Below are 27,651 nucleotides of genomic sequence, written 5' to 3' on the forward strand. Positions count from 1 at the left end.
GATTTGAAAAGTAAGGAGTAACTTTAATGTTGAGAAATAGATTCAAATGAAACCAGACTAAACCTAATATAGTCAATAGATTTAATAAGATTAATGAATTTCAAATCAACCAAATTTGTGCTAATCATTCACTGATGAATCTCGAAAGAAACACAAGAACATGTCCATTATTTAAAACTACAGTATCTGACAGTACAGTTTCTGCATTTTATTTAAAACTCAATGCTTGTCTCGCTGTGAGCCGTGACGTCACACTAAAAGGATTAAAAGTCAGTGCACTTAGCTCAGTGTTTTTGCTTACATAATAAAGTTACCACAGCCAATTAGAGTCTGTGTTTCTGAGAAATCTGTGTGTTGGTTTTCAGTCCAGTGCTATAGCGTCCTTCTGGACACTCAATACAGCTTCATGGAGGCAGCAAACAGATCAGACAAATCCTCTTCACTGTGAGCTCTCGGGGACAATTTAGTGACCCTCTCCTGCAAAACAAACACAAATTATTCACCATTCATCATTATTCATTTTATTCTCTATGAGTTAGGTTGCTTAAATACATTTGATGGAGCAGGAATTCTGATTTATGTTAGTGCAACGATGTGATTGGCTGACCTGAGGGATAGTGCCCTTCACTAAAGATGGAATGTCCTCTTTAGTGTAGCCAATGGCAGACAAGCCGTCCTCCACATCCAGGTCATATAAAATCATTCTAAGAGTGTCAGCCAATAAACGGCCAGCGTCTTCTTTCTTAACCTTAGTCACGTCAGCACCTTTATAAACACAAATAACATCACACAGTCTATAATCTTTCAATGCAAACTGAATTAGAGCAGATCAAAATCTGTAAGACTGCTATACACTTTACAGGTTTTACTTAAATAACATAAACATTAAAAACAAAAAAGTACCAATTTCACTGCATTATTTTACAATGTTTTAGAATCTGAATCTTAAAGCAGTGACTAAGACACACTGGGAGACATTTAATTGCATGTGCAATGTGTTACCTAGTATCTGTGCTGCCTCCAGGTGGCGCTCTGGGCACATGCTGGCAGTAAAGGCAAAAACAGCAGGAGATGTGAGAACAACAGACAGTCCATGAGGCTGACGAAAAAAGAAGAGTTAAGAAATAATTTTATAATATAGTATCTCTCAATACTGTAAGATTTAGAATCACTGTTGTCAAATGCATTATTTTTATCATGTAGTGCAGAATATATTTACCACTATAGGATGGTTTACATTGTAGCCTTTGGCTCTGTGAGTTTTGACATTCCCGGCAATAGGGTATGACATTCCATGACTTATTAAATAAAATGAAAAGATATAATTATAGTAAAATAGTTCAATAATTTCACCTAATAGACATTACAGAACAGAAGAGAACAGAATAACATCTTTATTGTCACTGTTCATTGTACAACTAAACTGGATGCTATCCATCAAAAAATAAATAACCAAAGGTAGATAATAAGTAATAAGTTTAACACAAAATAAGTTAAACATTACTGGGTTATTATTTTTCCTAAAACAGCCACTTTGGCAAGCTAAATTAAACTTCTACAGAGGGTTTTCAAAAGTTTTTGTGGTCTTGACTTGTTTTAATCTTCTTTAGCCTTAAATTATAAGCACATTATCATAAAAGTGACACATTTTCAAAAAGGTCAATGTGCTGTGAGAGTCTAGGGAACAACTACACGGTGTTAGTTGTTCCCTAGACTCTCACTGTACTGATTTTAGTGCACCTGCGCTCTCTGATAAGTGGAGAAACACAATAAATTATCACAGTGTAGCACAAGCGGTTTCATTAGCAACTCATGAGCTCGCTTGTGATTTGATGCTCATAAACTCATTACCAGAATCAATTATTTTTTGGATGCTAATTTAATGAGTTCTGTTTAATTACCATAAATGGACTCCAGCATTGCCAAAACCAATTCCTGCGAACACACTAGCCAGGTGCATGCTGGACCGAGCCTCCACATCTTCTGGGTCACGCACCGCCCTGCAACAAACATTTGCGTTCATAGCTCAATATTATATTGAATATTTTCATTTCTAAAATACTTTCTACATCAATCCCATGTCATTGTGGGTAAACATCTACATATTTTGGCTCTGTGGCTCTATTAAATTATTGTCTGAGCATCCCAATTTGAAATATCCAAATATTTGAAATATTTGGATTTTGGACAAAGATGCTCTTAAAAATACATTCATAGCATTCATGAAAAAACAATTTCTTCCATACTCAAACAAAGAGACATACCGTTTCAAGTATTTGGCAACAATCTTGAGAGCGTGTCTTGCCCATACATCACTGATTGGATTACTACCCTGGTAGGCAGGGCGATTCAGGGGGTTGGGTGGGCACGGACTTCTTTGGTTGTAAGGCAACGCAGTAAAAGACTCTAGTGCATGACTAAGAAGATAATTACACATAAAACATATTATATGTTTCTACAAAGAAATATTTAAGTGAAAAAAGCATTGGAGAGGTACATTTTTTTCCTCCAAATTAATTTAATTTCAGAAAATATTAGCACTTGTAGATATAATATCATGAAAATACAAAATACCATAGAACAAAATGATTCTTAAACAATTCTGAAAAAAATCTAAACACACACCATAGCACATCGAACCCGCTGTTAGCTGCCACACGGGACGGCATGTGAAGAGTGTGCAATGGATCCACCATACCCAACGTGGGCTTTATTGCTCGACTCGCTATGCCTGAAAACACAACATAAATGGGTTTCAGTTGGTTATAAATGCACTAAAGGAACGGACATAATTCTACTAGATAACACTTACGCAATAAATACGCAGATGTGAATTTTTTCAAAGCTCAGCACAAAGGACTTTTGACCTCTCCTTCTAACACAAAGTCTGAATTTAAACAAATCTCAATTTACCCCTAAACTCACCAGCGTCTTTATTTACAAATGCAGAGAATAATAAAATATTTATTCAAACCAGTTTTAGCCTTCATGTCTTCCAAATCAAAGATGGCCACACCTGTGGTTTCACTGCCTGTACCAGCTGTGGTGGGAACTTACACAGGCAAAGACAAACAGACACACATAAAACAATATTATAATATAGAAGAGTGTATGAAAAACAAACCAGAGACAAGGAGCGTTTTTGCTTGTACCAGCAATAAGGGGCCGCATTGTCCCTGTAATAGGTTTTCCTTTTCCAATTGGTGCATTTACAAAGTCCAGAAATTCTGCGTCTGGGTGAGATGCATACAGGTTGGCGGCTTTACAGGTGTCAATCACGGAGCCCCCTCCCACAGCAACATACACATCAAAATGTCCCTTTTTGGCAAAAGCAATCGCTTCTTTAAAACTGTGAAAAGACAGAGCAATTTAATTTACACAATCCTGTTTTTAATCAGAAAAAAACTTCTATAAAGATAAGCTGACACACAGTCAACAATTCAAAACAATCACAGGGTAAAGGTCAAGCAGTGTGTGTTCCGTCTCTGATGGTTTCACCTTTTGTCTGTTGGTTCTACTCTCACATCCTCAAAGATCTGATATTTCACTCCAAGGGTCGTCATTGACTCCAGCACTGCTGCGACAGGTGGCAGGCGGGCCAGATTTCTGTCCGTCATCAGACACACGTTACGAGCTCCCATATTCTGCAAATCCTGATTTAGAAAAAAAATCACGATTAGACAAATCCAACAAGCCATTCAAGAGGTTACAGTACAACTGAAACAACGTGGAACAAACTTCACAATCGCCAATAACAGAGATTAAACATTTCTTTTTTGGCAATCATACAGGTTCAATATACTGATATTACCATGCCAATTTCTCTGGTCACTCCTGCCCCAAATCTGATATTCGAACATGCCATCTAAAAAAATAAACATACATATAAAATAAAAATGACAGTAATGTAAAATATAAAAGGTGATGTAAATCTCATGACCTATATGTATAATAACTTAAATATACTAAATTAAATTATACAACAATATTTGATTGATTCTATTTGCTTGAATGGCTCATATATTCAAATAATGTTACACAAAATGATAGCTTGAGTATAAAACGTTTTAGGGTAAAACTATAAATAAACGTTTTACTAAATTATGTTGGACTCTTACTTCAAACGCGTAGTCCGTTTTCCGGTCACACGTGTGACGCTCACCTGCAGAGACTTCACACATACGCTCACGTTACAAAGTTCATTTACTTTGAGAAAAATAATCACTGAATCTTACCTCGATGGTGAATGTTTGAATACGCTTGAGAATGAGCGGGACATCTGCATCTACAAGACATTTTGGGAGCTAACATTACCCTGCTGATATACCATTATGTCTTTTAACTATATTGGGTGCCCTTTGGGTCGATTGAGGGTTTGTTTACAATCTCAGGGCGTTAGTAGTACAGTCAGTACATTTACTAGTTGAACGTATATCTAAGTGCATTGACTAAATACAATCTTTAACACGAGGATTGTGAAAGGTGAAATATAAATACTTACGCCGCGTTCGCTAACAGGCGCATTAAGTGAGCGACCCTCTCTCCGCCTGCCATGATATGTGCAGAACTCACTCCAATGGCGCATTGAACCCACAACCTCCTGAACTATGAACTGGAGTCCCGCCACCTACTGAGAGGTTTGCGCTCATGACTCTCTGTGTTTGAGTCAGAGAGAGACGTACATATGCATTGACCTGTCTATTTTCTCATGTTTTTACCAAAACTCTTTGAATCTTGAAGGAGAGAGAGGTTTGTCGATATTTGTGAGGAACAACATGTTTAAATGTCCACTTGTTGTTACATGTAAAAAAAAATTATTTGGCACGGCCCATTATCTAATTATTTTGCTGTTGTGCATTCCCAGTGTTGTGGATGTCAAGTCAAAACTTGAAATAGGGACTCAATGTATTACAAATATATTTAATAATTTTCCTAAACCCTTGCTGAGTATAGACGGCAGAAAAAATGCATGAGTCTATGTATGCATTTTCTATTTAAAAAAAGGTACACGGAGAACTCAATTTTTATGGACAACATGCAATTCTGTGAATACAAACGAGCAGCAATAATGCCCAACAATTGGAGAATGTATAGTGATTTTTACAGAATATATAGCTAATTATTATATGTTTTGTGTGCCCACTTTATGGACCGTTATGGATCCTGTTACACTTTCGAAAGCGGCACATACATGGCTGAAGAAAATTGGGCTTTTAAAAATGTTCTGAAAACTCATTGAGACCTCACATGTGTATTTAAGGGTGCTTTATCAGTATGGTGGAAGCCTTTTTTTGTTGTCTGGTTGACTTTTCCAGGGACTTGCCCTGTAATAATATCAACCGATTTGTGGGAAAGTTGGAGTAGGTGTATTAGCCAAGGAACAAAATAACTAAGATGCTTGTAATTGTTTGTTATATTGATGTTCTTCAAAGCATGCCCCTCCTATTGTCATAGTATCCTAAATGAGTTTTGTGTGTGTGTGTGTGCGTGTGTGTGTGTGTGTGTGTGCGTGCGTGCGTGCGTGCGTGCGTGTGTGTGTGCGTGCGTGTGTGTGTGTGCATGTATGCATGCATATTATAAATATAGTGTATTCAGGTACATTTTAAACAAATACAAAAACAATACAACACACTAGTCTGAAATCAAATTCCATCTAAAAAAATGATTTTTTTGGTCATCACATGAAAAATTCTGTCTACTGATCAATTCATACTGATGTGCCATCTTTGCGTCTGACATTGAATGTGCAGGTAAGGCGAGTATGTGTATGATTTTTTGTTAGAGGTGGTGTAGAGATTGCTGGTATCATAAAATGTCTGTCAAAAGTTTGATTGATTTATGACTCCCTGTCAAAGTTCTGTCCACCAGTCACTCAAACGGAGACTTTTATGGCCTGTCATTCTTGATGACAGTTATGTTTTATGGCTGTTGTTGGGGACTCCTCTGACCCCAACCCTTCCTTCAGTGGGTCTAACTACGTACAACCCTCTCATCACTCCCTTATCAAAAACGTGTTTACTATAGTCTATTTGTGAAAGACGCTTGTAAATAAGAGAGATAAAATAAATGTTTTAAGGGAGTGTTTCTAGTAAAAGTGTTGTTTCCTTGTTTTAGGGGTTTTATCACATTAATGAGTGGATTGAGAGGTTTGCAATATTATCAAAGTGTGACTGTCCCCTACTATCTCAGGCAAGTCATTTGAACAGTCAATCAGTTTGACAATTTATATTTTACGACTTTTGTTGTTGTAGGCATATCCCTGCAATAAAATGTGTTTTCATCCTTCTGGCATGACACCTGCTGTTCTCACATCACAGTTTGAAACTTGACGGTTGTATTTTTTAATCAGAGAGACAGTTGTCATGTGTTGTTTCATCTAAGAGTAAGTTGGTGAGAGTAAAAAGTCTGTGTGTCTACGATCTGGTGTTACAGAAAATCTTTTATGTTTGGGTTGGTGACTCTTTTCGATAATTTTGGCATAAAAAAATCAAACATGTACTACATCTGGTTTAGGGTTAAACTTTTAAAACCAGGAATAACAACAACAACAAAAAATAGTCAATATCTAAGTTCTACACTGTTTTATTTATTAAAAGTTAAGTATCAGATGATATCTTAAGATCTACAAGAAGGATGGTGCTATCCCCTATAGTTCCAACCATGGGTTAAAATACAATTGATTAGCGCTCCTTTCTGACCAATTTCTGTTTTCTTTAAAAAATGTAGAATAGTCCAATAACTTCTTGGCATCCTGGCATTGAGTAAAGACTGAGTCACAACAGAGGGGTTTAAATGTAGCTTTGGTCAATAGAGTTGTAGGTAAGGATGTGTTTATGGTAATAGGTCGAAGAATTTTTGGGGGACTCAAACACCCCTACATCCACTTTACATAGCTTAACTCATGAGACTGCCTCAGTCTGAGACTATATTAGTTTCTATTTTCATTTCAACCCTCTTCATCGCCACTATTTCATGTTGTTCATCTGTAAGCAAAGAAGTATAAACAGATAGTGTTTCCATTTCACATAGTTTTAAGGGCATATATTTGTAAGTGTTAAACAAATGGTTAAATGTTGTTTCAACGGTTCTCTTCAGATCTAAACTTTACACAAACAAAGTATAAGTTGAATCAACTGGGAATGTTTTATATAATTGTCATCCTTTTCTTTTGTTGCATGCTTTTCACTGAACATAATTCCCTTTCTGACAGAAACTAACTGAACGTATTAAAAATAATAGCAAGAGAAGGCCACTCTGCATGTTTTTTAAGTAACACTGTATTTTCCTGTATGTATTAAATGTTTTTCCAGACAGATATGACAGTTTGTGCTCTGGGTTGTGCATTACACACGATTGGTAAAATGTAGTTGCATTAAAGAATATGTTTTACATGTAAAAAATCTAGATTTAAAGTTCTAACAAAAGTGAAAAAATAACTTAAAATGGCTTTTGCGTGCAGGAAAATAGGCAACTTATGCAGACAATGTGTCTTGTGAAACGCTGTAAATGGGGTTTTAAATGTTTAAAAAACATATAGAGCTACTGAGATAGATTTGCTACGGTTTCCGCTTTAAGAAAGTTCTTCATTTTAAAAGATTGGATGTTACCTCTAGTTTTTAGCCTAGTTTTATCTGATTTAGACAAATGTTTTGGTCTTTTCATTTTCTTTTCTCGATTATTTTTCAAGTGCTGGTAAACATGCATATCAGTACCCAATCCGAATCTTACGCTTTACTTAAGGTAAAGATGGGTTTAGTCATATAGAGACACCATTAACATTGCAACAATATCAAACCAGTGCGTCAGTAAATGAATCAATTGATAAATAACTAATTACTTGAAGGATTAATACACGTTTTATATTACCATGTTGTCCCATTAAATAGATATGCTTTAAGAAACGAGTTTGTGATGTAATCCTTATACTATACCCTCAACTACACATCATGCACGCAACGTGGATCTCTCACTATCAACAGTGTTGATCAAAACGTTTGACCGGTTTTACTACACAAGTTTGTTTCCTCACTATGTGAATGTCAAGAACATTTTTACATTTCTTAAACTGTTCTTCTTTTGTAAACCTTTTGTATGGTTTCAACATTTTAATTAAGTCAGTACAAAGTTAACAGGCATTTACACTTAAGTTTTTAAAAGTTGTTTTGTTTGTCACTGTTTTGTGAATATTTACAAATGACAAATTTGATGTGACGCGTCAGTGACGTTTGTTAGCTTCATTACATGTTTTACCAAATCTAACGAATTAATCGAATCTTCGGCATTTCAACTGCTAGCCAGTAAGTGTAGGACAGCTTTTTCATATTCTGACATAATCTTTAGAAAGTGATAAAACAAGACATGCTAAGGCTACGGATTTGGATTATGTATTATGTATTACGTCATTTGAACTTTTTTGAACTTCAATTTGTTATAAATTGTCATTTGACTTTGTACAAAAAGCAAATTCTTACGTTTTGACCTGTTCATCGTTTTGAGTTCAAATGTCTTATTTTCCTCACTAATTTATCCAAAATGTCTTGCTTTAATGCTGGTAAGATCAGCTGTTCTAAGTTTACTCATTGTTCGAGACATGTTTTAGGGTTTATGTATGTTTGCTTTGATATAATAAAAAACAAGTATTTACATCCAAAACCTTCATCTTAATGTCTCAATTTTCTTACACATCAAGTATTTAGCTATTGAGTATTATATTTATACATCGGCACCAATATTTGGCACAAAATATGCATACAGATCAACACAACTTTTCTACATTATCCATGAAAGTCTGCTTATTTATTGTTTTATAGTCTTATGCAGTTTTTATGGCAATTATAATAACAAATAAAGAAAATATAATTCTTTTTCCTGAGGCTATTCAACTATCTTCCAATGAAAAAGGTAAAAAAACACAGACGAAAGACACGCACGCACATGTTCAATCACATCCATGTACAAAAACCAGGAGTCACAACAATAAAATACTACACAAAATGGAGATCTGTACTCTCAATTGTAGTGGTGTTTGAGTCCCCTAAAAATTCTTCGACCTATTACCATAAACACATCCTTACCTACAACTCTATTAATAGAAGCTTCATTTAAAACCCCTCTGTTGTGACTCAGTCTTTACCCAACAGGATGCCAAGCGGTGCCCCTTAGAGGTGCTAACAAAAAACAATCCCCCATTCCTCCATGACCGGGAAGAACATGTCAGGGCATGTCATTGAATCAAAAAGATATGAGACAATTATAAAATGCTGACCCAAAAACTAGATAAAAATCTTAAACCTGGAACCAACTTACTCTTAGATGAAACAACACATAACCATTGTCTCTCTCTAAATAAAAACACAACCGTCAGGACAGTAGGTGTCATGCCAGAAGGATGAAAACACATTTTATTTCAGGGATAGGCCTACAACAACAAAAGTCGTAAAATATAAGCCGTCAAACAAGACAGACAGGTCATAAAAAACAGCAGCTTACTTTGATTGACTGTTCAAATGACTTGCCTGAGATAGTAGGGGACAGTCACACTTTGATAAGATTGCAAACCTCAAGTCTCAATCCACTCATTAGCATGATAAAAGCCTTAAAGCAATGAAACAACACTCTTAGAAGAAAAACTACCTTAAAACATTTATTTTATCTCTCTAATTTAGAAACATCTTTCACAAATAGCCTATAGGCAAATCAAACAGGATGAAAACACACCTTTTTGATTAGGAAGTGATGAGGGGCGTGTAGGTAGTTAGACGCACTGAAGGAAGGGTTGGGGTCAGAGGAGTCTCCAACAGCAGCCATTAAACATAACTGTCATCAAGATTGACAAGCTATAAAAGTCTCCGTTTGAGTGACAGGTTGACAGAATTTTGACAGGGGGTCATAAATCAATCAAACTTTTGACAGACACATACTATTGCCTAATCTGATGTAGCCTAGATACAATGATAAAGGTCACACATGTTGACACACGTGAAATGCTTGGATGTTGGCCTATGTCTCCCACTGTTTTCTCCCAAAGTTATACGTTTACCAAGAAACACGTTTCTCCCTCTCTCTTTCAAAAAGAAGGCAAATTAATCATTACATATTTTAAGCACAACAATAATCAAACGTGGATGAACGGAGTTCCAAGTTTACTAGCAGACACAAGCACCAGCTCAGTCTTAGGTACAAACATGAATACATTTGAATATATTTGTTTAATCAATGTAATATGTCCATCTTGGAGAATATTTTAATAGGCTTAAGTCTAAGCCAACAGTTTGAGCAGATGGTGATGCGCTTCTCTGAGCGCAACCCAGTACGTCATCAGCTTGCTCTCTCAATTACCGGCACTTGATTCAGATTCATTAACACACATTAAAAGAAGGCGCGTGTCAATTCAGCGGAGAATTTAATCTACAACGTGAAACCAAACACACAATGTGGAGTGTGAGAGCAATTTTATTGCATTTTCATGTTGGACATCCTCGTGCCAAATTATTTCGTGACTCATTCTGGTCCCCCGTCATACAAATACGTTCGCGCGCATGTGCATCATGTCATATAAAGATACCCAACCGGGGCTCGCGCTCCAACTACAGCCCAAGGTGCGACTGCGCGCGCCTAATTGCGGACGACCCCTCAAAATATTTGATACCCGCACTGAGGTGAGAGAAAAAACTTTTTGAATTAGCCTAATTTTAGTTTTTTTCATTTAGCTACTTTTAAAACAATTGAATAACTTGAATCAGGTTTAAGTTACCATAGATTAGATTAAATAGAATCCAAAATTCATATGTATTTGGACAAAAATGTTGTTGCGATTCGTATTTAAAGAAAAAACATATGCATTTAAAAAAAATAACTGGCAGGATATACAGAATTGTTTTATTAAATATAATTTTGATATACTATACGTATATAAACTAGACAATTGTGCAACTTCTTTGTTCATCTAGCCATGGTTTAATTCACGTTTATCTAGAAATTCCCTCAATGAAGCTGCACGTGCTGCTCGTGTCTGTCTGTGTATTCCTCTCGCGCTCCGAGTCCGCTCCATGGCACGAGTTCACGCAACTGCCGGTTGTGATGCACGTAGGAGAGGAATATTTCTTCAGGTTGGACAGCGGCGTGCCCGACCTCAGATCACCGCGGCGCACAGAGGCACTTAAGCTGCAGCTTACACAGGGGCTGTTAGGAGGTATGGTCGGTAGAGTCGTTAACAGGATTCCGAGCAGCCTAGGAGAGCGCGATCGCCGGTCCGAGGATCCGCCCATCTCGTTGGATCTGACTTTCCACCTGTTGCGCGAGGTGCTGCAGATGGCACGAGCCGAACAACTTGCCCAGCGTGCTAGCAACAACCGCAAGATGATGGACTTTTTTGGGAAATAACACACATGATAGGTATTATTATCAATTTCGTATAAGCCATGTTTGGACTTTATTCCTTAAATAGCAATTTCCATCCTGGTCATTTAGGCTACTACCAAGTTTGTCATTAAAAATTGTCCAGATTTACACTTCCTGATAACCATCCTTTATTAGTGATTCTCAGTGTGCTACAGAAAAACAATTAATATTACATGGTTGTGTTTCACATTTTCAATCACTGTATAGTAAATAAAAGCATATTTTTGCTTGTCCTAAACTCATTCAAAGCACAACAAGCATTTCTGGAACGTCTTAAGCAAGCGTCGATGTGCACATGCAGGCTTCTGCCCCGGGCCTGTCATCACAGTGATGTTGCAGATTCACCAACTTGTGTGGTGGCTATTTTGGCAAATTTAGCCAGGAAAAGGCAAACACATGCCGGGCTCCATCCTCTGATGTATGGCTGGGACTGTCAGTTACCTAAATTTAGGTAAAAAACAGAAAGAAACATTAACGTTTTTATGGATTTACTAAATTAAAAATAAATCTATAATCAAATACATGAACATGACATGCTAATTCCTTTTCTGAGCATATAAAAGATCACTGATTCAACTCGTAGGTAAACTAATGTAATTGCACATTTTGGAATAGTTTTCTCCTATTTGTTTTAATTTAGAGGGTCTTTTTTAATGCACTTATGCTTTTTGTTGTCGTTATGTTGTTTCAATTGCTTCCACATGCTTTACCTCATCTGTAAGTCGCTTTGGATAAAAGCTTCTGCTATATGACTAAATGTAATGTTAATGTCTTTTCTCTAATCACAGTTTTGTTAGATAAAAAAAAACAGACAAGTCATCATTCTTACTTGAGCAGATGCATCTGTAGAAGGGTTATTACTGTGCTCTGGAGTGGGCGTGGCCGAGGGTGTGTTTTCTCCTGATGTGATATTCATTGAATGGTTGGATTTTGACACAATTTGAGAGGGCTCTGATACAAGTGGTGGGGAGTTTGGTAAAGGGATTTGTCTCTGCTGTGAAGGGGTTGGTGCAGGCCCTGAAGATGCTTGAATCTCAGGACTGATGGTACCAGCTTCTTCATCATTATCATCATCTTCTTCATTGTCATCTCCATCTACAGTAGAAAGAAAGAGAGAGATCTCTTATTAAAAGATGACAACAAAACTGTGTTAGGACAGGAGGTCAGCTTACCCCTGGTGAATTCTATGCTAAGTATTGCTCTTCTTTCCTGATTGAAGTTTGCAGAAAAATGATCCATGCTCTCGTAGCCACGCTCCACCTTTTCCAAATGAGACACATTTTTGCCTTCTGCTATCCTGCGAGACAACGTAAAAACGATTTACATTACCAAGAAATACATCAAGAAACAGAAGTGGGAATACTTCTGAAACCTGAAATACTTTTATGATAATAATTGTGATCATGTTTAAATCTTACTCACTGTTGTAGGAGTGGCTTTGCATTCTGTTGGAGAGATTTTTAGATTAGAGAACAGATGCTCTATATAAAACATATAATTATTTTTTATTCAAGTCATGTAAATATAAGACCTGCAAGAATATGCCCATCTCAGATTCCTCCAATGTCTGAATTCCCGTCTCCACCAGTTTGGCAGATTTATCCAGATGCTCTCTGTACCTGCACATGTGATTACATAGGTTAGCAGGTTAGGTAATACAAAATGCATATAAATATGGGTTTTGAATTAGGGATATTTGTTTGTGCGTATGTGTGTGTACTTGCGCTGTAGGCCATTGATATAATCAAGTTTCTCCTGTTGTTCTGAAGTGATCTTCAGCGCGAGTTCTCCTCTGCGCTCTTCCAGCAGAGCATACAGACGATCGAACCATTCACATACACGAGACTTCTGCCTACGACCATTTTCCTACAACATCACACACAATATTACTAATACTGTGATGTAGGAACTCTAAGTGAAAGATGGGATGACAACAGGGCAAGAACAAAGAAAACAGTGATTGCACACACACACTGACCTCCACAGTTCTGCAGCTCTCTTCCAGCTGACTAACGATGCCCTGAATTCTGTCATTGTTTCCAAGCAACACACTTACACCATCTGACAATTCTGTCTGCAAACAGGTTCACACAAAAGCTCAACAAAGGGACACATTGGTGAAAAAGCAAATAAATAAACTGACCAATCACTGTGAATGCCCAGAATCTCACTTTTTGTGTCTCGTAGACGGATTTAAGCGGAGCGACTTCGCATGTCTGATGACTCCCGAACACTTTACATAATGAACAAGTGGGAGAGGAGCAGGTCACACAGTATATGTTAATCTTTTCGTCCGGATGCTCCTCACACATCAGCTCATCGTTCTTCAAAGGTGGTTCTGGCTTACTGCTGCTGAGAAAGAAAGATAAAGAATGCACTTTTGCAAGCCAAACGGGAAGACAACTTGTCAACAATTGGCCTATGACCCAGCTAACAAAAATTGTTATAAGAACATTCATTAGAGGTTTTTTATGTATTTGAAAACGTTGTACAAACATTCAAAGTGTCCAGTGTTTGTAACATTTTAAGAACGTTCCCAGTTAACAAAACTCACCATTACGGTGATCAGTGTTTGCTTTAGTTGGACTCTTGACTTTATTATAGCTTGTTACTTATTTTAGCAGTTGCATTAGTACTTTGTTATTTACACTTATGCAATAACATTGAAATAACCTTTTTGAGGAAACACAACTTTGTGTTTGCTTAGTACCTGAAATTATATCTGAAAGTGATTATTATATAATAAAAATAATAATGCATTTATATCAAAACATGTTTGGTAAAATGACAGCTGTTATAATATACAGATTTGGTAAAAATTTTGCGATTGAGACACACTTAGACACTTGACAAACAAATCTCATCAATGGTGACAAACAATCATGAATGAGTTTTGTATTATGTACCCAGCATGGATTGCAGAATTAAGCAGTTCAGTTGATTGTCACCATTCATATGTGGATTATTGATGTCTATGAGTGTCTGAGGCAATCTGTAGATTATTTTTTATCATAGATATTTTTACTGGTTCACATGACTTCATGACAATTGTCCAATGTTTACCAAAAAATATTATAGTTATAGGTTATAGTTAGGAAGCAATAATTTTATTAATGAGAGACAGTAATCCAATATAAGAAACAATTATCACACTAATAGAGATTTACAAAGTTCAACCTCAATAAGAGCTTTAGTAGAAATATGACCTTCAGTGTGATCATATATTGTTCTTTAAGTCAAGGGTCAAGGAGCTCACTCATGGAAACACTGATCATTGTGATGCTGGCTTTTGTTGCTGGGAACATTCTTAAAACGTTTAAAAACTGGACACGAAAAGAAATTCAAAAAGACGTAAAACCTCTAAGGAACAATCTTATATCAAACTTTTGTTAGCTTTGGAGTACTTTATAGGTAGTTCTCATTGATATAAAAGGATCATAAATCATGTTTTTAACATTTAATCTAATAAAACCAACAAGTTTGTGTGAAGGTTAGGGGATTAAAAACATCACTGGCTAGACCTGCGGTCTCTCTCACGAAGCGAGGTGAAGAAACACTGAGTTGCAGAGTAAGTTTTGAGTTGACAAAACCAGACAAACCTGGTTTAGATCAGGTTCAGCTGAAGCACAACGCTTAGTATAAACTTTCTCTGTCAACTCAGGTTTGATCCAGAGTTCATGAGGCGCGTGCATCTGAAAGTGTGACACGTGCGGCAAACAGCCAATCACAAGGAACAAGGAAAGCATCATCAGTTTCATTGATTTCTCGCGAGTATCAGCGCAATTCACTTTTCTGTTGAAGATGAAGAGATCATTATTATGAAAAGTGTCATGAATTTAAATTTACAAAGGAGGAATAAACATTGCTGCAATGAAAGTTTGAGAAGGCAGCTACTGACTATATCAATGCAGAGTCAACTGAATTTCAATTATTTATAAAGGTTTACAATAAGATCAAAGGATAATATGTATACTTTATTACTTTAAATGGCTTTATATATTATAAGTTTGTTTTTATATGAATATAGTTATAATAATTGAAATGCTATGTTTAATATTGTAATACATCTCCATAAAATGGAAGGAAGGAGGCGGGAACCTGCAAACATTCAAAACATTTAATAAAGTAATATAACAGCCGGCGGCCCCTCACGGACGACCGCCGGCGAACAAAACATAAACATAACACAAGTTCGGGCCCGGTCCTCTCTCTTCGACGGTCCGGTCGCTCGTTCGTTTTATATGCTCCCAATCTCCTACGTGATTCGAGCCCGGTGTGCGCACAGCTGGCGCTAATTCACAATTATTTACCGGACTCGAACCACGGTCTCGCCCCGCCTACTCTACTAATATTAATTAATAAATATGAATTATCAACTCATATAATAATTATATGAACATGTTCTGAATTATACTCCATAAATGCAAATATACAATACAATTAAACACTTAGCAGCAAAAGATTTTCCCTCAAACATCTTATCACTTTAAACTTTTTATAATTTGTAGCGAGAGATACGAGGGGGTGGCTTCACTGCATCAGATATACTTCACTTTCGCAAATGATTGGTCCGGTTTTGGTTTGCGATCTCTAACGTAACAACCCAGAACAAAGTCACCATGGCGACGAAACCCGCTCAAAACCAATCCATTTTCTTGAGCCCGAAGACTCGGAGTATGCTTAAACTAATCTTGAACTTACCTGGGTAATAACCCAAACCCGCTTTGTGATACAGGCCCCTGAAATCAACAGTGTATTATTTATTGTTATTATCTAAGTCTATGAAATGCCTTGTTGTGAAAAAAACCTGTGTGTGGGGTATAAGGTAAACAATACATGTTTTACGTCCCCACAAAGAGTGCAGTCATTTCTTACCTTGTCTCCAAAGAGAAAAAACCTTTTAAATCATACATTGTTTTAAATATTAAATCTGTGGAATTTAGGTTTAGGGGACAAAATATAGTTTGTACAGTAAAAAATTGTCAATTCATAAAACATGAAAACACAGAAAGTTTATCAGTGAATCTAAATGAACCAATGCATGCAAAAGGATTTCAAATAATAAAAGGTGAGGAAATAATGATTGCAGCCTTAATGTTACCTGCTGCTTTCTTGTTTGTACATATCTATGATGTTCTCCACCAGCAGGTTTCTCTGCAGGCCATACACCCCGTGTCTATCCAGAACCACTTCATGTCTACAGGATGGGCAGCGAAACCGCCCTCCAGAACCCAATGAAGAACCTCCCCGCGTCGGCAAGTAGGGGTTCGAGGCCTAATACACACATACACTTACATGTATACATTTTGCACATGCTTTTATACACAATGACTGTGAGTGTATTCAATCTGTTTATTTTGTATTAGTAAGCTATGTGTGTTCCCTTGGTCTCGAGCCTGTGACCTTCGTGTTTATGACGCAATGCTCTACCAACTGAGCTGCACACAAAATGAACTGTCGCATTGAATGCAATTTTGAGATGTAAATAATATGTCTGGTACCTGAAAGATGTCGTTGGCACATTTGCGACATAGGTTGTGTTGGCACGGTAAGATGACCACCGGTTTAGTGAAGATCTCTAGACAGATGGGGCATATCAGCTGCCTCTCCAAACTTTCCATGGCCTCGCGCTTTCTAGGGTACGTGTATTCCAAACTATCGGTCGCCAAGCGGGTCGATCACTTTGTTTTGAGGGGGAAAATTGAAGTTGTTATGCCGTCTCCCCATGTAGGACACGCGAGAAAACGGTTGGTCACCCTCGACGCGCCCGTGTCAGATCTGTTTTTAGCATTGGCACGTCGGTGTTGCCATGATTACGTGACCATATATGAAAACTCCTCAGCGCGAGACCGGGCAGCTGTTTTACCTCCTCAAACTCGTGAACGCGCAATTCCCCGGAGCCACAAGCGGGCACTGCCTGGAAAGCTTTGCAATGCGTTCAGTCAATGAAGCTGTCTGTACTTAAGACGTAGCTGTCACAGCGCAAGAGATCATCAAGTAGTGATGTCACATCACGTTTTGTTGCTTTTCGGGCGACTATTGTGTTGTGTAAAGGAGAGATTGGAATAAAACATTTTTAAATACTTTTGTTCTGAGCACACATGGCCGCCGGGGGTATGCATTTCGAGGAAAACTGTGGCTGGCACCCATAGTAAGAACTTCATTTGTTTATTTTCTGTGTAAAATGAACAAATAGCCTAATATAAAACGACATAAAGTATTCTTGTTAACTGACCAAAGTATTACAAAGGAGGATACATTGAAGCGTGCTTTTGAAAGCTAGACTTTGAATTTTGATGTCAGTTGCACTATTGTACTGTAGCCTTTATTACACATTAAGTTCAATTATATAGCCTTACAGTAATTAAATTGCAGAAAAAAAATAAGAGTAATCCTTAACTTTACTTTTGAAGTGAATATTATAGTAGGTTAACTATAACTTATACAGTTGTGTTCAAAATTATTCAAAACCCACTGAAATTGATTGTTTTGGTCGGTTTGACATTGATTATGATCATTCAGTCATCCTGCTTACAATTAAATCAAAGAGGCACGTGTAGGTCAGACAAATATAACATAACATTTATAAGGAAATAACCACAAATGTCTTTTCTGAGCTCACATCATTATCAGTTTTATTCAACCCCCAAGTGACATTCAATCTTAGTACTTAGTACAACATCCTTTTACAGTTATAACAGTTTTTAAACGTGAAGCATAGCTTGACACAAGTGTCTTGCAGCGATCTACGGGTATCTTCGCCCATTCATCATGGGCAAAAGCCTCCAGTTCAGTCACATTCTTAGGCTTGCGCACTGCAACTGCTTTCTTTAAGTCCCACCAGAGGTTCTCAATCGGATTTAAGTCTGGTGACTGCGATGGCCACTTCAAAATGTTCCAGCCTTTAATCTGCAACCATGCGCTAGTGGACTTGGAGGTATGCTTGGGATCATTGTCCTGTTGAAAGGTCCAACGTCTTCCAAGCCTCAGGTTTGTGACGGACTGCATCACATTGTCATCCAATATCTCCTGGTACTGAAGAGAATTCATGGTACCTTGCACACGCTGACGCTTCCCAGTACCTGCAGAAGCAAAACAGCCCCAAAGCATGATTGACCCCCCGCCATGCTTCACAGTAGGCAAGGTGCTCTTTTCTTCACAGGCCTTGTTCAAACACAGCATTGATCCATGGGCCCAAACAGTTCTCATTTCGTTTCATCAGTCCACAGAACACTATCCCAAAAATTCTGTGGTTTGTCCACATGACTTTTGGCATACTGCAGTCGAATCTTCTTATTCTTTGGGGACAGCAAGTGGGTGCGCCTGGGAGTTCTGGCATGGAGGCCTTCATTACGCAGGGTGCGCCGTATTGTCTGAGCAGAAACTTCAGTACCCACATCTGACAAATCTTTTCTCAGTTCCTCAGCAGTCACACGGGGACTTTTCTCCACTCTACGCTTCAGGTAGCGCACAGCAGTCGAAGTCAGCATCTTCTTTCTGCCACGACCAGGTAGCGTTTCAACAGTGCCTTTTGCCTTGAATTTGCGAATGATGCTTCCTATGGTGTCTCTTGGTATGTTTAACATCTTTGCAATCTTCTTATAGCCATTGCCCTTCCTGTGAAGAGTAATCACCTGTTCTCTTGTCTTCCTGGACCATTCTCTTGACCTCACCATGTTTGTAACCACACCAGTAAATGTCTAGAAGGAGCTGAGTATCACAGTCATTTTAAAGCTGCCTAATTGGTGCTTATTAGGCTTTATTGCTGCTCCCTGATATCCACAGGTGTTTTCAATACCTGATTGAAAACACTTCATTGAACCTCTGTTCTTAAAAAAGTGGTAGTCTTTAAGGGGTTGAATAATTATGTCATTGAAGAATTCACAAAAGAAACATTTACTACTGTATTACAAAACTAATTGATGTCATTTTAGTTGCATATGGTTCTTTAAGAAGTCCTTGTAGGATTTCATTCTTAATACAATTACAAATGTACACTAAATTCCCTAAAACCATTTAAAGCATTGGGGGTTGAATAATTTTGAACAAAACTGTAGTTACACCCAACCCTTGCTATTGGTAAGCTTTCTAACATCGACTGTAAACAGAGACACATAGTAGGCCATAAGTGGCCAACATAGACATTATGTTTATGTTGCTAAAAAAGGTTCTTAACAGCTATGCAGTAAGAACCATGTTTTGGTTCCCCAAAGAACCAAAGGTTCTTGTATAAACAGAATTTTTTGTTTTTATAATCTAAAACTAAAATAACCTTGTAGCCATATGTTTGGATTCTTCATGACATCATGAAGCACCTTTTTTAAAGAGTGAAATGACTGTAATGTTCCCTTAAGTTGAACAGAAATATTAATGATATTATTTAAAAATGTCTTGTTTAATAAGGTAAATATGAACTGCATATGATCGAAAATATGTTAAAAAAACTGATCTTTTTTGTTGTTTATTAAAACCCAAAGTTTGTGTGTTTTTTATTCATTAGACTAGCAGTATCACTCTTCTGTGTTAGGTGTGTCCTGTAAAAAAAAGTTTATTTTCTTTAAAAGAATGAATAGAGAATCACAAAAAAGAAAGATCTTTATCTGCTGCAGAGCTCAGTGCTAGGAGCCAAACACAATGGCCTACATACACACAATCAGACACAGGCTGGGAGAAGAACGAGTGTTTTGTTCTGTATTGAATGGCATCGGCCTTTTAACTGCAGATCAGTTGATCAGATATTCAAAGTGTTTAAAAAGACTGCCTAGGGAGGCTCCTGGAACTACTGGAAAACCCCCGGGTTAATACTTTGGCTCACAAAAATGCCTGTTGCAGAAAATACATGCATGGAGCTGTAACCAGAACATATGGCAACACAACAGCTGTTACAAAACACCGCTTTAGAAACACATTTTGGGACTTTTGTCTCAATGTAACGTTACTAAGGTAAAGACAACTGTAAGCACCAAGTTGATGGGTACAGATGAAGCAGTTTATGTCTTCTCCATCGTCTACGTGGGTTAGGATTGAATAGTCCAAGTACAATAGAGTCTTGCTGGCTGTTGCGCAATATTTATTTTGTGCTTGAACCGCCTTAACTGGGCGTGACTTTCTTAATACTAACTCCACACATTTCTCGTCATATCTATGTATTAGCATGTTGGGTGTTTGAAAAGCGAGTCTTCATAAAAGGATTGTTCTGTGTTTGTCGCTGAGAGGAAAAGCCTTGATAATGTTGGATTATTTATTGACGATCTTTTTGGGCTTGATGTCAGTATTGTTGCTTAGTGCTCTGTATGGACGGAGGCGGTAAGTGAAAGCTTATAATGCTATTGGCGCAAAATGGTGCAATTGTTTAATTGTGATGACAATTATTAACTGTGTTTTGTTGAGTAACGTTAACCTATATGCTCTACACGAGGTTTGTGTGGCCTACTGTTTACTTTATTAAACCCTTTATTCAAAGTCACTCAATTCCTCTAAAATTGAACCTTAGACTGTTGTGCAATCTAGATCGACAAGTTTATGGATTGCCAAAGCATTACATGCATGAACTCATGTAAGTGTTATGTCACGATCATTTGGACATTAAGAAATGAGCGTGCTAGAACATAACGCGTTTTGGTTTTAGCTTAATCACGCAAAAAATATTTGAGCTTGATTTATCAGATTTATACCCAGGAAAACATACATGTCTCTGCTACAAATGGACACTTAAAGTTTGTTTCTAGAACGTACCGTTCCCGTACAATTACATAAAAAGTGTCAGAAGTGCAACATTACAACTTACCCCATGGATGGGGTTCATTGTAAAAGACAGTGTAAGTTGTAACACCTGCAAAAAAATCTGTTTAAATAACTCAATATTATTCTGTCTATAAACTAGAGGGGGTCTGTGCATATGTCTATAACAGATATCCACAGATCTATCATTCAGCCATCCCTCATCTAACCATCTTTATAGGCTACGTCAATACATATAAAAAGATATATCAGAAAATGCTGCACAATTAAAACAAAATTGACATAATTATGTCAATTATGCATGCTAATATTGTAATTTCAGTTATGATTTCGATTAAATGGGGGGCACGGTGGCTTAGTGGTTAGCACGTTCGCCTCACACCTCCAGGGTTGGGGGGTTCGATTCCCGCTTCCAACTTGTGTGTGTGGAGTTTGCATGTTCTCCCCGTGCCTCGGGGGTTTCCTCCGGGTACTCCGGTTTCCTCCCCTGGTCCAAAGACATGCATGGTAGGTTGATTGGCATCTCTGGAAAAATTGTCCGTAGGGTGTGAGTGCGTGAGTGAACGAGTGAGTGTGTGTGCCCTGCGATGGGTTGGCACTCCATCCAGGGTGTATCCTGCCTTGATGCCCGATGACTCCTGAGATAGGCGCAGGCTCCCCGTGACCCGAGGTAGTTCGGATAAGCGGTAGAAAATGGATGGATGGATCGATGGATTTCGATTAATGGAATTTACATTGTTTTCGTCTCAATGTCTTTTAAACATTTTCACATATTGGGATTAATTGTAACACTGTGTAACCTACACTTCTGTGTAAAATTCATTTAGAAGCTTAAGTTAACAGTTGCTAGGACTGACTGACATGTTTAATATGGTGCTATGTGTTTGGCAACAAGACAGTGATAAGATAAGATAAGTTTGGATTTGCAGTCTTGCACAACCAAATGAGAAACAAACAAAAAAATGATGAAGAACGTCTTGGTCCTGATGGAGGGAACGAGACGTTGTGTTGAGAGACAGACTGGGCTTTGACCTTGAGAACCTTTCATCTCAGAGATAAATTTAAAATGCCAATGGTCTTGGCGAATGGCACACGCACCCCAGGCTCCACCCTGTACATACAGGTATAAAGGGAAGATGGCGGCGATCATTCAATCACCCTTTGGGCTGAGGAACCTGAGAGATATCTTCCGGTCGCTGGAGCGGACCGGCGAAGCGCTTGTAGCATGAAGACACAACGAGACGTTCCCCTTCAGTCGGTCTCTCAACATTGTGTTGAGAGACCGATTGGTGACCTATCGTTACACGCCATGGTGCTGAGCCATATCACGGCCTCAAGACCAGACTAGCTTGGCAAGACACAAGTGAGCACTACAGCTAGACGTAATCTTCCAGTGGAACAGTAGTGGTCATACTGAGAAGCCTGTACTGACATTCATCACAGGTGTTCGCCTCTAATAGTGAGGTGCCGTCCGGAGCCGTAGCACTGGGGAAACACTGCTCTTCTCTTGGAGAGTGTGTTACGGATAACACATCCTACCACTATTTGATCCCCTGATCACTACTTGATTCTCCATAGGAGAAGGCGTCGGGCGAGTCTGCCTTGAGCGTATGCCGCCCTGATGATTGATGTATGCCATGGCAGTCATGCTGTCCGACCGGACTAGCACGTGTTTGTCTTGCACTAGGGGCCTCAGCCTCCTCAGGCCAGAAGGACAGGCAACAACTCTAGGCAGTTGATATAACATCGCAGTTTGGAACCCGTCCACTGACCGATACTGCTTGCCCGTTGCACACTGCAGCCCAACCCGCAGGGAGGCATCTGTCATTACCACGACGCGCCTCGAAGCTGATCCCACTTGGAGAAGGGTAAGATCTGACCAGGGTATGTGATGCGCAGACACTGAGGCGTAACCGTAATCCACCTGGGCCGGTATGCCGCTGTCCAAGGAACCCGACTCTGAAGCCAGTGCTGAAGCGGTCGCATGTGAATCAATCCGAGAGGGATTGCCCCTGCCAAGGACGGGCTTAAAACCTGGAAGACAGGTCTTTCAGAGGGACAGGTTCGATCGCACATTTCACCAGAAGGGCGCCCACATCGGCCTGACATGGGTCGCCATAGCATTCTAAAACATTAGACATCTATTATATTACATTTGCCAGGAGACATCTCAAAGTCGTAAGGCAGATAACTAAACAATTAAAAAACATCTTGCAGACATCAAACGTCTCCCAGATGCAGGGAGATTAGGTGTCATTTTTACCCTTTGTAAATTTGGTAAGCACACCCTGCTTGGGTAATCTGGCCAATCGGTGTTTTTATATGAATACTTTATTATGGTTACATTATTGTATATAATATTTAGGTGCTTTATTTGGTGAGTGTTTTCTTACCATAGTTAGTATTCCAGTTTGTGCAGTTTCTTTCCTCTTAATAGAAACGTTTTTATTTGGGTTAATTGGTTTTATTCTATCTTTGTGTTTCTAAATGAAACGCCATGGAGGCCATAGATAACTCCCTAAATGTCCCGTACAAGAGCAAGGTCTTCATTGTTTTTAGTTCTCTTTTGTTTTTAATCAGGTAAAACGAGCCAAAAGTCATTGTGTAGCCTCAGAAGGAAGTTAAGAGAAGTCCCAAAAGGCAGCCTTATCCTCTTGGACACCCTGCAAAAGTAGGGCATGGGAAACCGACTGTAGCAGTAGATCACAGAGAGTCCACAAAACAGTTTTCTCAGGGATCTTCAATGTAAAAGAAGACTACAATTGTGCTATGTTACTATTGAGCAGCATATTAAAACAGTGTGTGTGTTGTAGAAAAGAAGGGGAGCCTTCGCTCATTAAAGGCTGGATTCCGTTTCTGGGGAAAGCTTTGGAATTCAGAAAAAACAGTCATGTGTTTCTTACAAAACTGCAAAAGGAGCATGGAGATGTTTTTACTGTACTTATAGCAGGTACTGTATCTCTGTCGTACACACGCAACACAGTCATTGTTCCTTCGTTTAGACACACAGTAATAGTGCAACCCAGAATTGAACATTCTGTCATGATTTACTCACACTCAAGTTGATCCAAACCTGTATTCATTTCTTTGTTCGGTTCAACACAATAGCTCCGTTATATAGTCTCCTTTAAAATCTTCATCATAATTATTCCTATTCAAGGAATAGAAAAATATTTTGAAGGTTTTAGGGAAGGAAACGTGTTAAGCTGGAGTCGCTACTTGAAATGTCACGTTCATATCAACCATCCATTTATAAAATCTGTGATTTAAAAGTTCTTCTTTGCAATTATTTAGGGAGATACATGACATTTGTGATGAACCCTCTCCTGTATCCATCTGTCATCAAACATGGCAAACAGTTGGATTTCCACAAGTTTTCTGACAGCGCGGCATCCAAGACATTTGATTATCCACCGGTACACAGTCCCCGCTTTCCCGGAATGAGTGACAGCATTCGAAAGATGTACAGTCTCCTGCAGGGGTCCGCCCTTGACCCGCTCACCACTAGCATGATGGGAAATCTCCAGAGAATCCTGCAACGTCTTTTTTCATCTGGTGAGGGGGCAGATCCAAATAGTGAGTGGCAGGAGGCGGAGCTGTATGAATTTTGTAAACGTGTTACGTTTGAGGCCACGTTTAAAACTCTGTACGGACAGTCGCAGAACCTTCATATGGATGAGCTACGAGAGGACTTTGAGAAATTTGATGACTCTTTCCCTTTACTAATGGCACAAGTTCCCGTCGGTTTGCTGAGGAATGCAAAGAAAATCTGTAAGAAGCTGAAGAATTTTTTCCATCCTAACAGGGTGGCTGTATGGAATGCGCCCAGTGAGTTCATACGGTCCCGAACGGCCCTGTTCCAACAATATGATACGCTTCAAGACCAAGATATTGCAGGTGACTCTCACGTACACCTGCATACATCATGCATGATTTCTAATGTACACAAACAGGCATGGAGAGATAGCTACTTGGATGCTTAGTGTGCGACTGTGGGGCTGTATAATGTCAACACCTTAATATAGGCAATACTTTCCCAATCCCATGATGCCAAAAGGTTACCACGGATTTGGTCCCTGGAGTGTTTATAGCCTAAAGCTTTGAGCTAAAGACAAAACGTGGTCATGCAACTTGTAGAGAATCAGGAGAAACCGCAATACTTTTTCAAATTTCAATTTTTTTGCATTGTTGCAAAGCAGCTTTGCAAAAAGAAGGGAAATACTTTTTATACAGGCAGTAGAGCCATAAGGAAAAAAGCAGTATAGATAAAAGGTCAAACTTATTCACGGACAACAGGAAAAATATAAAATATATTAATATATATAGCCATTTTTTATATATTGCCACCAAATATTTAAGTATTTAGTAATTTAGTAACTGCCTTGTTGATAAAATTTAGACTTTTTCTGGAAAGTTTTTGTCCAGTTTGAAATGAAAAACAACATTTATGATGTCTGATGTTAAAGAAAAAGCTACAGATGCATGTAAACACAAAAAGTAATATTCCATTGACCGCCAAACATTAGTTTTGCATTGGTTGCACAACAACTTGTGGTTTGGACACATACAGTGAATGCACTCATCTCATGTTTTTTCTCTCTGTAGGGCATCATTTTGCCATGCTGTGGGCATCGGTTGGAAACACTATGCCAGCTGCCTTCTGGTGTCTGTACCACCTGCTGTCCCACCCAGAATCCTCTGCAGCAGTACGAGCAGAGATTGTGGATGTGATTGGACAGAATAACATTCAGTCCATTTATACAGGGGACATCACGATCACACGAGAACAACTAGATCAAATGGTTTACTTGGGTAAGACACAAACATTTGTCCCCCTTATATCAACACTACACTCACACATTTGTGTCAAATATTCTTTGATATACAGCCATGGAAAAACCATGGGAGACCATTTCAAAATTATTTTCAGTTTTTCTGAATGTACTACTTTTAGGGATGTGTTTAGGAAAAAATAAAATTTCTGTGCTTTTCTCTGAGCTACAAACAAATTTCTCTCAAATTTCAAATACAAATGTTTTAGACCAAAATAATAGAAAAATTGCCCTGTAATTTTTCAGACCTCAAATTCTGGAAAGAAAACAAGTTTATATTTATTTTTTCAGTTATATTTTTATATGCATTTAGGAAAAGTAAAAAAATCGATTAAGAATTTAAGTTTAATAACCAAAGGACACGCAAATGACATTTACAACACTGTTACACCAAATTCTTATTCACACAGACAAAACATTTAAAACAGAAACGTATTTCTGAAATTGTTACGTAACCAGATTACTCATCCTAATTCAAAATGTCTCTCTTCCTGTCTCTGTTTATCTTTAGAGAGTTCAGTAAATGAGAGTTTACGTCTCTCCTCTTTATCGATGAACATCCGTGTAGTTCAGGAAGACTTCTGTTTGCGTTTGGATGCCCGACATTCCATCAACCTACGCAAAGATGACTTTGTTGCTCTATACCCCCAAAGCACGCACCTCGACCCTGAAATATATGACCAGCCTCAGGTAACTAAACCTACGGTAAAGCTGCATCATATACTTCATTTGTGCTTATGAACGTATTGATTAAAATGTCCTGTCTGTGTGTTTTACAGCAGTTCCAATTTGACCGTTTTGTAGAAGATGGAAAGGAGAAAACAGAGTTTTACAAATTAGGTCAAAAAGTCATATACTATCACATGCCGTTCGGCTCTGGGGCCACTAAGTGTCCCGGACGATTTTTTGTAACCAATGAACTCAAGCAGTTTGTGTGTCTGACTTTGCTGATGGGTGAAATGCAGTTGCTGCACGGCCAGCAGGAGCCGACACTGGATACCAGACGCGCTGGCCTGGGCATTTCTCCACCCGCCAATCGCATTTCTTTCAAATACAGAAAAACACTGGATCCAATGAACAGAGAGGAATAATTTGACAAAAGACAGAAAAGTACTGTTTCTTGCTCATTCCATACACACAGAGCAATCTGAATCAATGTTTTACACAATACATTACACTGCATCTTCCATTTATCAGTTCTGTAACATCACTTGTCCCTATCGGGGTCTCAAAGAGCCCCGGCATGTGTCCAAGCTACCTCTTACCAAGGGGTAAAAAACACCATTCCATAACAGTATACAACATTATTTGTCATAAATATTATATTGTGAAAATTGTAAACAACCCAATGCTAAATATTCCAAGAACCAAAACTTGTGCATCAGCACTTTCAAAGCATGAATATTTGGATATGCTCTTGGCTCAAGGGAACGTGTTCTTCACTCATTTAAGCATTCTAAAAATGTTTAAAAAATCAATTTGTTGTAACAATTATAACATTTTACATCCCACTTCTGTATCTGTTGTTTCCTTACCGTAGAAAAGCTGTAAAATGAAAATCTGAAGGTCTGAAAATGCATTGTTAGTTTCATTTATCATCTTCTATAGACCCGAGTTATACCATGCAGGTGCTTAAAGGAACAGTTCATCCCAAAATGAAGATTCTGTCTTTCACTTG

The 27,651-nt window shown here is 38.3% G+C and overlaps 4 protein-coding genes across 8 annotated transcripts; 2 read left to right on the plus strand and 2 right to left on the minus strand.

Moving 5' to 3' along the window:
* Positions 1–67: 67 nt before the first annotated feature.
* Positions 68–4,919, minus strand: adhfe1 (alcohol dehydrogenase iron containing 1). 2 transcript variants are annotated; one of them, XM_056740822.1, is made up of 14 exons: positions 4,502–4,919; positions 4,236–4,285; positions 4,119–4,162; positions 3,812–3,865; positions 3,499–3,653; positions 3,153–3,349; positions 2,975–3,052; positions 2,626–2,731; positions 2,265–2,417; positions 1,902–2,000; positions 1,220–1,298; positions 1,003–1,099; positions 608–765; positions 68–477 (listed from the first exon to the last, which is right to left on the minus strand). In XM_056740822.1, exons 1-14 carry the CDS (start codon positions 4,552–4,554, stop codon positions 394–396), a joined length of 1,407 nt encoding a protein of 468 aa, XP_056596800.1. In that variant the 5' UTR covers positions 4,555–4,919; the 3' UTR covers positions 68–393. The 2 variants fall into 2 exon arrangements, with proteins under 2 accessions (XP_056596800.1, XP_056596792.1); XM_056740814.1 differs by having other exon boundaries at positions 4,119–4,171.
* A 5,681-nt stretch (positions 4,920–10,600) lies between these two features.
* On the plus strand, positions 10,601–11,401 carry LOC130418468 (corticoliberin). Its single transcript, XM_056744638.1, has 2 exons — positions 10,601–10,658; positions 10,976–11,401. The coding sequence occupies exon 2, from the start codon at positions 10,987–10,989 to the stop codon at positions 11,380–11,382; it is 396 nt and encodes a 131-aa protein (XP_056600616.1). The 5' UTR covers positions 10,601–10,658; positions 10,976–10,986; the 3' UTR covers positions 11,383–11,401.
* A 103-nt stretch (positions 11,402–11,504) lies between these two features.
* On the minus strand, positions 11,505–17,384 carry trim55a (tripartite motif containing 55a). Of its 2 annotated transcripts, none has more exons than XM_056744635.1 (10): positions 16,902–17,384; positions 16,502–16,674; positions 13,572–13,749; positions 13,379–13,474; positions 13,121–13,266; positions 12,932–13,019; positions 12,823–12,845; positions 12,573–12,697; positions 12,230–12,495; positions 11,505–11,841 (listed from the first exon to the last, which is right to left on the minus strand). In XM_056744635.1, the coding sequence occupies exons 1-10, from the start codon at positions 17,019–17,021 to the stop codon at positions 11,761–11,763; spliced, it is 1,296 nt and encodes a 431-aa protein (XP_056600613.1). In that variant the 5' UTR covers positions 17,022–17,384; the 3' UTR covers positions 11,505–11,760. The 2 variants fall into 2 exon arrangements, with proteins under 2 accessions (XP_056600613.1, XP_056600612.1); XM_056744634.1 differs by having other exon boundaries at positions 13,572–13,752.
* A 148-nt stretch (positions 17,385–17,532) lies between these two features.
* LOC130418465 (cytochrome P450 7B1) lies at positions 17,533–27,484 on the plus strand. 3 transcript variants are annotated; one of them, XM_056744633.1, is made up of 6 exons: positions 17,533–17,551; positions 23,955–24,091; positions 24,436–25,038; positions 25,747–25,953; positions 26,485–26,663; positions 26,753–27,484. In XM_056744633.1, exons 3-6 carry the CDS (start codon positions 24,444–24,446, stop codon positions 27,062–27,064), a joined length of 1,293 nt encoding a protein of 430 aa, XP_056600611.1. In that variant the 5' UTR covers positions 17,533–17,551; positions 23,955–24,091; positions 24,436–24,443; the 3' UTR covers positions 27,065–27,484. The 3 variants fall into 3 exon arrangements, with proteins under 3 accessions (XP_056600611.1, XP_056600608.1, XP_056600609.1); XM_056744630.1 differs by lacking the exon at positions 17,533–17,551 and adding an exon at positions 20,532–20,706; XM_056744631.1 differs by lacking the exon at positions 17,533–17,551 and adding an exon at positions 20,572–20,706 and having other exon boundaries at positions 23,722–24,091.
* The last annotated feature ends 167 nt before the right edge of the window (positions 27,485–27,651 follow it).

Source organism: Triplophysa dalaica, chromosome 3, assembly GCF_015846415.1.
Source record: "Triplophysa dalaica isolate WHDGS20190420 chromosome 3, ASM1584641v1, whole genome shotgun sequence".
Taxonomy (NCBI): Eukaryota; Metazoa; Chordata; class Actinopteri; order Cypriniformes; family Nemacheilidae; genus Triplophysa; species Triplophysa dalaica.

Excerpts from the sequence above, each read along its gene's own strand:
- LOC130418468 (XM_056744638.1), top strand. The coding sequence starts at position 10,987 with ATGAAGCTGCACGTGCTGCTCGTGTCTGTCTGTGTATTCCTCTCGCGC.
- adhfe1 (XM_056740814.1), bottom strand. The coding sequence starts at position 4,554 with ATGGCAGGCGGAGAGAGGGTCGCTCACTTAATGCGCCTGTTAGCGAAC. Across the intron at positions 3,654-3,811 it reads TGACCAGAGAAATTGGCATG|GATTTGCAGAATATGGGAGC; the intron begins GTAATATCAGTA and ends TTTCTAAATCAG. Across the intron at positions 3,350-3,498 it reads GTAGAACCAACAGACAAAAG|TTTTAAAGAAGCGATTGCTT; the intron begins GTGAAACCATCA and ends GTCTTTTCACAG.
- trim55a (XM_056744634.1), bottom strand. The coding sequence starts at position 17,021 with ATGGAAAGTTTGGAGAGGCAGCTGATATGCCCCATCTGTCTAGAGATC. Across the intron at positions 12,846-12,931 it reads AGATGGGCATATTCTTGCAG|AATGCAAAGCCACTCCTACA; the intron begins GTCTTATATTTA and ends TCTCTCCAACAG. Across the intron at positions 11,842-12,229 it reads CTACAGATGCATCTGCTCAA|GTAACTGACAGTCCCAGCCA; the intron begins GTAAGAATGATG and ends ACCTAAATTTAG.
- LOC130418465 (XM_056744630.1), top strand. The coding sequence starts at position 20,630 with ATGTTGGATTATTTATTGACGATCTTTTTGGGCTTGATGTCAGTATTG. Across the intron at positions 20,707-23,954 it reads GCTCTGTATGGACGGAGGCG|AAAAGAAGGGGAGCCTTCGC; the intron begins GTAAGTGAAAGC and ends TGTGTGTTGTAG. Across the intron at positions 24,092-24,435 it reads TTTTACTGTACTTATAGCAG|GGAGATACATGACATTTGTG; the intron begins GTACTGTATCTC and ends GCAATTATTTAG.